This window comes from Halyomorpha halys, unplaced genomic scaffold (genome assembly GCF_000696795.3).
Source record: "Halyomorpha halys isolate HHAL.00 unplaced genomic scaffold, Hhal_1.1 Scaffold1218.1, whole genome shotgun sequence".
In the NCBI taxonomy this organism is placed as follows: Eukaryota; Metazoa; Arthropoda; class Insecta; order Hemiptera; family Pentatomidae; genus Halyomorpha; species Halyomorpha halys.
The window spans coordinates 393,092-404,925 of NW_027106975.1; the positions used below are offsets into that span (position 1 = coordinate 393,092).

The window sequence follows — 11,834 nt, forward strand, 5'->3', positions numbered from 1 at the left end:
CAACCGATTCATTCTACATGGATCGCCAGACCGTCACAAAGGCACCATAATATTGCATTGTTATTGGGTTTACATTCATCGGCTAGTGGGAAGAGACAACTACTAGCATACGATTGACAACACTTAAACTAAATAAAAGTGTTAAATGAATACTTAAATTATCGTTATTCTTAAGATCACATGACCTGAAAGATCTATATAAATAATATCCCTTATCGGACATGTGGTGATATGTAATTAGTAGTAAGTTATCTTTATGGGCATGCTTAATGTCTTTAGTTGTTTCCCGTTTCAAAAATAAATAAAACAATAAGTATGAAAAATAAAAAAGTAAAAGTGAATCGAAATATGAAGTTAAGGAGGAAAAGCTTTTGCAGAACTTTGAGAAATTTTGTCTTTGCTCCATAATAGTACTGTTCCATATAAAGAGGCAGTAAAAAACAATTCCTCATGGCAGTCAAAGAAGAAGAAGTAAATATTTTTTAAAAACTAGTGAATATAAGTAATAACTCTTTGATAGAATAATATTTTAGAAAAAAAAACTATATTTTGATTTCCTATTCACAAATAACAGGTTATGTTTTAATCAACAACAGCAAAAGGTTGAGTTTAATTTCACCCTAGTCCAACAGCTTTATCGAGTATTTTAGTGAAGCTATTGGCATACTTTTCAAATATTTAAATTTAACCTAAGCTTATTTAGATAGGAAAAAAGTATTGATTCATAAAATGAGAGTGATAATGGGTAATTTTTTTTTAGATTAGAAACGTTACTTTATGGGTACCTTTAGAAGGAGAAACAGGTAGATGATGGGGCTGTTACACAAGTATTCTTTTCTTTAGTTGTAACAAATGGATCGGCGATAATGCAGCTTTTACCTTGTGTATATTAACTGACAGACTCAATAAGTCACCGATATAGGAGTCATTCCACCAAATAGGTCCATTTCAACTCCATCTATTGGTATTCATGTAAACTGTTTTGAAAATTATGTAAGTTCTATGTTGTTTTGCATACCAAACTGTAAACTCCTGTGGAACTTAGTAAATTGTGGGACCCGGTGGGTCTTTAGGGTGAAGGTGGCTCTGTTCTTCAGGTCATCAACATGAGTTCAAGAGAATTGCCTTTTAAGCGATATGAATCATTTTTTAGGCTCTACAACGAAACTAAATTAAATAAAAATATGAACTAAACTGTGGGTGGGTTCGTGTATTTCTTTGTATTACACAAGATAGGGAATAAACTCAGTCATCTTCTAAACACACTAAAAATGGAGGACGTAATAGGGTTCCACAATGTTTTGAGGATGAATAAATACCTGTTGATTTAGAGATCATCAATTGAATTTAAGGGGGTTCTACTAGCCGACATTTTTAACAATAGAAGGAAGAAGAGGTTGAGAGTAAACATGCGGTAGATTCAGATCCACACTAAGAATATTGCGCACATTGGATACGAGATCCCTTTTCGGATGGTCTTAAAAAGCCCTGAAAATCTTATAAAATACCATGTGCTAATTTCTTTGAATGAATGCCGCTGAGAATCACTACCCATCCAAGGATAAATATTTTATTTATAAAGAAAATAAAATTTAAAAAATCAGCCAGATAAAAGTAAGACGCAACTTCAACGATGTATAATTCAGTTCAAGGTGATTCAAAATAATAGCAATAAGATCAGGGGATTGATAAAGTTTCGTTATTTAGATCCCGGGTGACATATACTTTCGTCGAACGCTCTGCTACTCGATTGACTGAATCGAGAGATTAGCTAGTGTTATAGATAGTTTAAAAGTGCGCAAAGAAAAGTTTAAAATCATCGATGTCAGTAGTATCATCATTATTAATCTACCTCTTTATGCTACCTACAGTTAATTGGGTTAAATTTAAGCAACGTCACACGGCTGTGTTAATTTTTAGTATTAATTTGGTATTTGAACAATAGAAAAATATTTTTAATTTTAAGATAATTAGTAATGGGGTTTAGTTTTTAGTTTTTTCTAAAATAAGACTAGGAATGCGGTTAGAAAAAGGAACCACATATCAAAACCAGAATTTGAGATGATATTGAATCTACAAGGTTATAGTCCGCAGCTCTTCAGAACAGTCTTGGACCTAGCAATAAGGGAAGCTAAACTACGAATAAGGCAGTTGCAGTTAGGACACCAAGACCTATATTCCACAAGATTCTCCATATTAGCATTCGCTGGTGACTTTGCCTTCCTAATGTATACATAAATATTCTGCAATTAGAAATAACCTTTATAAGTATGGAACTCAAGCTTGAGAAGACCAAATGATTGTAGAAGAGAGTAGAGGTAAAGAAGAGAATACTGATGGTTATAGAAGATAATTTAGAGCAGGTGAATAATTTAAAATATTAAGGTGTTCATCCCAACAACAACGGTTACATTGATGAGAAAGTGACTCAGAAACTCAGTCTAAAGTTGAGTGACAGACTCGGGGAATATTCATTGGCTCCTGAGGGATTATCTGAGTAAAAGTGAGGTGACGAAGAAAAGTAAAATACCCATCTAAGAATCAATGTTTCTCTCTATTATTTCCCGATTTTGACAGAATCGTGGACACTTAATTCAAAATACAAGAGCACAATGTAATCCATAGAGATGCGGTAGGTTGAAAGAATGATCTGACGAGATAGGATCCAGGACGCCAAAATACAAGCTAGACTCAGAGTTCTACCGGTCGAGACCCTCCAAGAGGATAACATGCTAAGGTGGTTCAAAACCTACTTAGGATGGTGATATAATGAAATAAGGAATACCGTAAACTAGGCTTTATTAAACACATGGTACATATGACAAGAATAATTAAGATTATAACCTTAACCTCAGCAAACATATGTTTTAACAACAAGTGGTATATCACATACGTATCACTGGTATATGAATATCAATGGTATGTGAATATACTGATATCCATCAGTGGTATATGAATATATTTAATGTATATAAATATTTGTATATCATTCAGTTTCCCTTCCCACTAAAAAATAATTATATATACTTTAAGTAGAATAATTTTTTAGGTTTGAAAGAGGTTTCCAAATTATTGAGGTCCTTCTTTGGGGCTGCGGACATTGACACTTCTGTGCTAAGTTTTGTACATTTCCCTCTACTTCCTCCATCTCTATTTCGCTCTTTCCCAGTGGGGTGTTGTTTGTAGAAGCAGTATCTAGTGCACGACTAGGGCTTGGTAATACCTGCGTTTCAAGGATATTTACAATATCTCCCTCTTTCGGTGCTTCCAAGACTGAGTCTAGAGGTGCCAGGTCGGATAGATACTGTCGTCTCTCTCCTATCTGGCAGTCTTATAAAATATTAAGGAGGATTCACTTCAAGAAGTTCCACTTCTTCTACGAAGGGGTCATATTTTGAGTGCCTCACTGTTTTCTTCTATAAGACAGACCCGGGGTTTAATAGTCCAAGAAAGTGTTGTCGCTCCATTATATGACCTTCGTGGATTTGAAGAATTTCTCGTGCGGTGTTGCATTAATTGCAGTACAAAATAGAGATCTTAGAGAGTGTAGAGCTTCATTTAGGACATTTTCCCATCATGCTGAATCGAGACCCTGAATCTTTAAGGCCAAATCTATTGTCTTCCAGATGATACCCCCATGTATCTTTCTGCCTCTCCATTACCTTGCGGATTGTAGGGTGTTCTGCTCGAAGAGATTCCCAATTCAAACAGAAAAGATCTTAGTTCTGCCAAAATGAGGCTTGAGCCCTGATCATAATGAATGAACGCTGGAACACCGAACATTGAGAAGAAATCCAGAAGCTTAGATATGACTGTTACAGCAGACACATCAGATCAGATAAAGGCAAATGGAAATCGAGGGAATTCCTCTATAATACCCAGTTGATATTGGTTCCGCGTTACAGTGGGTAATGGCCCCTTAAAATCAATGTTGAGTCTTACGAATGCCTGTGTAGATTTGATCTGTCACCCTTGGTTTAATTTGAGCGCACACACTACATGACGTTATGATCTGCCTCATTTCTTCAAGGGAGAATGGTAGATTTTTACTCCGTACCCAATGATAAAAATCTTGTATCTCCAAGGTGACATATACCTTCTATCGAAGATGTCAGTTCAGTTATGTTCCCTCCAATGGAAGAACAAACCTTAGAAAGAGCATCAGCCGCTTTGTTATCTTCACCTGGACGGTAAGCACTTACAAAACTAATCGCTACCTCATAATTTTTTCATTCTTAATTTTGACTGCATTCTCATTGTGGAACATGAAGGAGACAGCTTTATGATCCCTAACCAGAAGGAAACCGAGAAGATAGTGTTGTGAGATGGCAACACTGAGGGAGGGATAGATGGAGTTGTTGTGGATCGACAACTGTCAATATGTATGAGCTTGTGAAAGGTGTTTTTTTTTTCTTTTGTGCGTTTTATTGACTGAGAATAAATTTTTATTTCTTACCGTGTTGTCAAAGACTCTTTATTTGATGTGATACCAGAAAAGTGGCTAGAAGATGCATCGGGTTTCGCTCTAGGAGCAGTTCTCTCACAAAATGATCGTCCAATCGCGTTCTTTTCTTACTCTTTGTCAAAATCTCAAAAACAACACTCATCCATTGAAAAAAAAGCCTGTGCTATTATTGAAGCTTTAAAGAAGTGGAGGCACTTGTAAGGGGCTAATAGCTTTAAATTACAAAATACTAGAGAGGAAGGGTGAACAATGCCTTTAGGAAACTCAAATATTTGCTCAATCACAGCCTACTTTAATACCTTGGAAAACTAATTTCAAATCAAAATATATTCACGATACAGCAAATAAATAGATTATTTCAATTAAACATTCGTAAACAGAAAAATAAGGTGATAAAAAACATTAATCATCTAGCAAACAATGTTTAATTGAAATAATCTACTTATTTCCTGTATCGTGAATATATTTTGATTTGAAATTAGTTTTCCAAGGTATTAAAGTAGGCTGTGATTGAGCAAATATTTGAGTTTCCTAAAGGCATTGTTCACCCTTCCTCTCTAGTATTTTGTAATTTAAAGCTATTAGCCCCTTACAAGTGCCTCCACTTCTTTAAAGCTTCAATAATAGCACTTCTTTTTCAATGGATGAGTGTTGTTTTTGAGATTTTGACAAAGAGTGAGAAAAGAACGCGATTGGACGATCATTTTGTGAGAGAACTGCTCCTAGAGCGAAACCCGACGCATCTGTTGCTACAGTCAAAGTATCAGAATGGTCAATAGAAGAAAGGGCGTTATTATGAATTTCCTGTTTTATTCCTTCAAAAATGCCAAAAGCTCAAAAAAATGGAAAACCACTTTGCATAAGAACCTGGATTTAAACTGCAAATTTATTTTTTGCACTTTTGGAATAAAGTGAGCAGGTGTGCGTGCAAACGTGCCAATAGCCCTACGTAAACAAGAATTTACTGCTATGGGAAAATTTCTTGAAGGTTCGTGCCAATACCTGGACTAGGACCTTTCCACCTCCGAAGTTTACATTTTTATGAGTGATGTTTGAGAATGTCATGGTTATTATGTCAATTATGATATCGCACTCAGATCGGGTTAAACGCGACGTCCTCGTAAAAATGATCTTGGAGAACCAAAGCTAAGCTCCTCTGCTTATTATTGGATTCGACTGAACGATGTTGAACAAGAATAGAATACAGATACCTGTTCCAATTTAGATGGCATTAAAGGGATCTAATACCTTCTGGCTTTTATTGATGAAGCTAGATGCGCTTCCTGTATCAATCAGAGCCTGTGCTTCGAGGTTATTGACATTGACCTGCACGACAGCTTTAGCAAGACATGGGAGCATTCATGCTACACAAATAGAATAATTTGACTTGTTCGGTTGAATTGACTAATTTTTAAAAATGTTTTTACCCAAAACCTTTTGAAAATCCCCTTTTTTACTACAATATCTGAACTCTGCGTCAGTCACTAGGCAGGTGATCCAATTATGCTTAAGAGCTCAGGAGAAGATATCATTTCTGACATATCACTGCGAAAGCGGTCTCAGATTCGCACCTTAGCCTTTCATCACTTTTTGGGTGATGAACTACTTTCATCAACGACTGCATTTACCTAGACTGCCTGGTAATAGACCCGAGACTATTCCTGAACCAGTTCCAGTGACCTTACTTGCTGATAAGCCTCTGTAAGAGTGTGAGTGTTGTTTCCTTTGTCTTGACGAATTTTGTGAAGAGAACAAACCATCTATAAAAGTGTCCCTATTGACTTAAGCAGTGATCACTTTAAAAGAACAATCCTTCGTAAGGCCTCAAAGTATATTTCTGTGGATCTTCAGACTCCTGACGTCGAGTTTTAAATTTATGCCGAACAAATATTTCACTTGCTGTTTTGACGGAAACGTTTTTCAGAGTCAATTGCTTCATTGTATGTACCGACTTCTCTAATGTATTCGTATACTGGTAGTGCGATGATAAAGTTGATTAATAGTTGAAGCTTACCTGAATCAATGGTTAAATTGGCCGATAATGTGAAATTTCGAAATGTTCTCAACCAGTGGTTACACTCAATTGCTGCATTACTATTTACTGATGAGATTGATTGTCTTTCTGACCGAAAAAACTTCTCCATCACGAACGCTACACTTTAATAAATTGATATAATGTAATAAGGAATACCGTAAACTAGGCTTTATTAAACTGAATTAAACACTTGGTACATGAGACATGAACAGTGCTGTCGAATCACTCGACTAAAAAGTACCCGCTTAGCGCCTAGAAAATACCCGTTTTACCCGACAAATACCCGCCACTTAACCCGTACATGAAGGATCATTATAACTGTGGCTATACAGTCATCATACGATCATACGATCATTATGGTCTCGATTTTACTGTCGCATTAGCTCTAGCGTGATAGTTGATAGTTCAAGTGAAGTAATGAATTGATTGTCACGTTACCTATCGCATGTAAATGCCTTGACAGTGAACAATCGTACAATTTCAGTTATTGCGACCAGATTCGCAATCACCATCATGGTGTAACTGTTTGATAGTTACAGTTATGACAATATTTACTGCCGCGACAGAATTGACGAACTGGATCTGACGTGACAATTGACAGGACAAGTAATGTCAGTTGACTAACTGCCACGTTTAACTGTCGTATGCTTACCTCTTTTGGCTGAATAATTTATAATCAGTTATGACACCACAAGTATTTTTTCCACAAATCCATCGCTGTTATTAATACCTCAATATTCGGTAATCGTTTCGAATTGATGTATTTATTTTTATTAATAAGTAGTGACTTTTAAGCTTGCAGTAAAATAATTAGAAATACATCTTAAAGTAATATCTTCTACTGGAAAAGTTTTTTTGAAACTAATTAGAAATGTTGAATGAATAACTCTTCCTTGTTTCATATATATTTTATTTCATTATAATGAAAACAACGTTTCAGGGTCGTCACCCCATCTTCAGGTCTTTGATTAACAATTAACTGATTGTTAATTTGAGGAGGACCATTGGAAACTTAGAGGTTGATAGTACAAAAATAGTAACGAAACAGTACAAAAAATGTTTATATTTTGATAAACCAGGTATAAATTAGGGTTGATGGGACTAGTTGTCCCAAATCAAGCCACCTGATTCAGGCTCTACAGGTGGTAACCTCAAACTGCACAGCGGTACCTAAGGAGATGACTATCATGGTTTTGACTTTGTTGTTAGTTTAGCGTTTTAGGAAAGTATTAAATTTTCTGTGAATTTACGTATTATCTGTATAATCTGTATTATGCAATGCACAAAACACAAACTAAACCATCCTTGATTAATTTCCCGATTTCACAATTTGTTTCTCAATAAATAGTTTTCCTCATTAATAACAATCATGTATATTCTGTTCGCAGGCTGATATCAGCTCTAAAATTCTGAATTGTAAATTGACTGATGAAGAAAAAGCAACATTGGCTGAGCGGGGATACAAAATGCAAACTGTTATGAACGAAGGTTCTTGTTCATTAGTATACTTAGCACATTATGAAGGGACTATGATTGATGAAAATGCTGTTCAAAGGGTATTGCAAATATATTGCATTTATTTTTATTATTTCAAACCTCCGCAAGTAAAGTGACTACCTAAAAACCTGTGCAACAGGGCTGCGTACAAGGTCATATTTTCCCCTTCTTTTATTTGGAAAACAGGCGAATAGGTGGTTCCGGGTGTATCTGTATATCGTTGCTTTGTTTGAATAGTGGCACATCTGACAAAAAAGTCTTGTTTTATGTTTTGTTTTTGAGATATTCCATAGATTTTACCTTAGATTGGAGTTAATTTGTAACAACTCTAATCAATAGATTGAGGCACGTCTGAGAGATGACCTCAATGAAGAAGTAGCTCTAGTCTGGGGGTATTGTCTTTGGAATCTTCCTTCAGGTTTAGACTATCAAAAATTCAAAATAAAGTCAAAACTATTTTCAAAATTCACTTGTCATCGGATTTTGCAAATAAAAATAATTGGGGAGGGGGGAATATTACCTTAGTGACGGAGCTCTGCTGGTCACACTTTTTTGATAGTTTACATTATATGCTGACTAATTGTTTACTTAACACAATCATATTTCTGAAGATTTTATTCATATGACGATATGGTCCTTATGTGGGCCCCTTAAAAATGTTGGTACTTGTGACGTTTGCCAACAATGCGGATGTGGGTTAGGACCCATATCGATTATGGGTTTGATCTGATAGTTTAAAGAATTCTTAAGGGGCCTCTACATGTTGGCCGAGCCATGGCGAACTCAGACATACGCGAGCATGTGGATAGGTGGCTTGGCTTGGTTGGCCTAGGCTCGTTGCCGAGCCGTCGAGAGTCGGTTTTTTGGCCACAGATCAAAGGGGATCGTGAGAGCGCTCGTGTAGCATCTACACCATTGTTCTTTGTCTAGTTGCAACTGAGAGCTGTTAGGAGGTTAAAGGTGTTTGTTGGTACTTTTTATAATAAGTTTTATATTTAATATTATTTATTTATATTTAATTTCCTTTTATTTTCTTTTTTTGTAATAAAAATAATACAATCCAAGTGCAATGGCTGAAACTACTAGTACGTCCGCCATGCTTGCCTCTCTGAATAACACTGACATGTGGATGGTCCGCTCTTTGTTTGGCGAGCATTTGTACGAGCCTCCGATACGTGGCGAGCGGCCAACATGTGGATCCACCTTTATGATGAGCGGATGCTCTGGGTATATGTTTCTCTTCTTTTTAGTGAGCTCAATAAATCTGAAATTATTGCAATTATCTTTTGAGTTATAGAAAGGCAAAAAATAAAGTATAATAAAATGCTATCGCATGGAGTTCGGCGGTTTATACATGTAATTTAAATTAGTGAGTTGAATCGAGGGTCACAATTGAGCTTTCTGATATAGAACCATCAGAGTTTATCAAAAAATGTTCTGGAATGTTTCCCAAAAGACACGACACCGTTCTTTATACTCAAGTGATGTGTTTTTTTGTGCACATGAGAAAGATGTAGCTTTGTTACAGGTTGTTTTATAGTGCTAGGTAGGTTCTGAGTTTCAGATTTCAGTAAAGGAATTGCCTTAAGTGCTGAAGTGGCCAAATATATTCTTTCTGTTAAAGGAAGTATTGGGGTTTTGTCTCTGCCAAAAACCAATGGAGAATTCAGATCGGAAAATATATTTGTATGTTGCTTGATTTATCTTAGGAAACATAATTTATTTTTGTTTTTTTTTTGTCTCCTAAATGATAGGGGAGGTAGGCCTGATTCAGAGCAACTGAAATGGAACTGGTTCTGAATGTGCCGGTTGCAATAATCAAGGAGTCTAAATCGAGCTTAGCAAGGGTTCGACTACGGGCAGACCTATGTATAAAAGACCCGTAATGCAGCCTCTCACAGACCAATGTTCTGTATAGTTTTAACATGGTGACCCCACGATACTAAGAAACCTGAGTATATTTAATTTTTTGGTTGTGGCTAACATTACATCGTGCGGTTCCCAAGTTAATTTTTGATTTGTGGTGATTTGTAGAAGGGATCGGTAAATTCCTAGGTGTAGTTCGGGAGAGAAAGGCGTATTTCTTTTTCGACTAAAGTGGAGACATACCATTTCCTCTGTGAAAATTTGTAAGCCTATAGATGTGGACCAGTGATTGATTCTTTCGATGGCTTTTATTTTAAGTTCTTTGTAATGGTACTGACGTTCTCAAATCTGCTAATAATAGCTAAGTCTTAAATCGAGCTTTAATGCAAACAATAAAGTTTGATGCCTCTTGCAAAGTTGAGCCCACACTAGTTGAGTTTAACATCAACTCAATTCATGTTTAAATTATCAATCTTCTATTCAATCGGATGGAATGCAGAGGTTTATGTAAGACCTTTTGAAAATTACAAAGAAACAAAGTTGAGACTACTAAAAATCATTTATCTAACACCAATAAATTAATGGACAAATTTTCAACAAAGTAAATTTTATGGAGATGTAGAGGTACTTACCTCTCTTAGTTCTTTTCGAAATAATGTTTGAAATTGACACCCAGTTCTATAATATTGTTCTACCTGAAAACGATCATATATTCTTTATTTCAGTTCATTAGATCCGAAGAGCACTTGAAGTTTAAAATGTAATGATGGTTATTCCATTTGTGGGCATATGAGCACGTGTTCTCCCTAGCTTTATTAAATAAAGATAAAATTACTATGTAGTCGTAAAAATACATTGAAAATATTTATTTGTGATTGGAAACATCAACAGAAACGGAACGCCTTAATTTTGTCAGATTTTAGTCTACAGCTTGTGCACTGTACAAGTTATTTATTTTTTCTAGAGCAAAAAGTTGTTCAAAAATATATCTACCAAGTGAATATAGGTCAATATTGCTTTCTCATCATTTCCACTGGGTAAGTTGATACGTAATTATTTATATTTCAATCTTTAAGAGTAGATATCATTTTTCGTTCAAAAATAAAATTTATCAGAGATTTTTTAATTTAAAGTAGTGGATGGAATTTGATTAAACTGATATTGGAACATTTCTACACTAATCGCTTACTTTCTCCCAAAATAGGACGTGCCGTTTTCAAAATATGGGTAAGAATAAATGGAATAATAAATTCCATAAGTATGGAAGAATAAATTATATAAAAATGATACGGGACCATCTATAGTTCGTCCCATGAAAAGAGAGTAATGTAAATAAGAGACATGTAATCAACTCATTTTGAAGGGACCCCATAGCTATGTGAACCATAAAAAAGCGAATTCTGGGCTGCTCCTTCAAAGAGAGCATGCCACCCAAACCGCAGTTTGGGTTCTCTTGTTACCCGATTTCTCTCTTTGTCCCGTGGAGTTATTATTATCATTACTCAAAATCATTTAATCAGAAGCGGATTACGGTAGGTGTCATAACCGTCTCATTGATTTAAAACTTAAAGACACGAAACATCATTTGTTCCTTAATGTCGAAACCGTAAAACCGAGAATGCAAATTTTGGATTTTGAGGACTTTTTTTCTTAACTACTGCATGAATACAAACCACCCCTACGTTCGATTAAGAGGAAGCATTAAAGGCCCAATACAGCTACTTAATTTTTATTTTGAGGTGTAGATAGTTGACCGTAGAATAATGCTTGGAGAAGTTTGTCGGGGGGTGCGGTCAGCAAAGAACAACATAAATAAACAAAACCAAATAAATAAATATGGTTTTGTTTATTTATGTTGTTCTTTGCTGACTGCATCCCCAACAAACTTCTCCAATCATAAATAATCAATCGTATTTTCAACTGTAGAGTTTATTTTTAACAATTAACAGATAAAAAATGTTTTTTAATTTA

General features: G+C 35.4%; 1 protein-coding gene across 2 annotated transcripts in view; it reads left to right on the forward strand.

Annotated features, from left to right (window-relative positions):
• The first annotated feature begins 222 nt into the window (after window positions 1-222).
• The window catches only part of LOC106688834 (testis-specific serine/threonine-protein kinase 3), a 21,236-nt gene continuing 9,624 nt past the window's right edge, over window positions 223-11,834 (forward strand). The window contains exons 1-2 of one of the 2 annotated variants that reach the window (XM_014433496.2): window positions 223-502; window positions 7,889-8,056. In XM_014433496.2, coding sequence (XP_014288982.1) covers window positions 7,967-8,056 — 90 coding nt within the window. In that variant the 5' untranslated portion in view covers window positions 223-502; window positions 7,889-7,966. The remainder of the gene's footprint in view (window positions 503-7,888; window positions 8,057-11,834) is intronic. The other variant, XM_014433495.2, reaches the window with a different exon arrangement.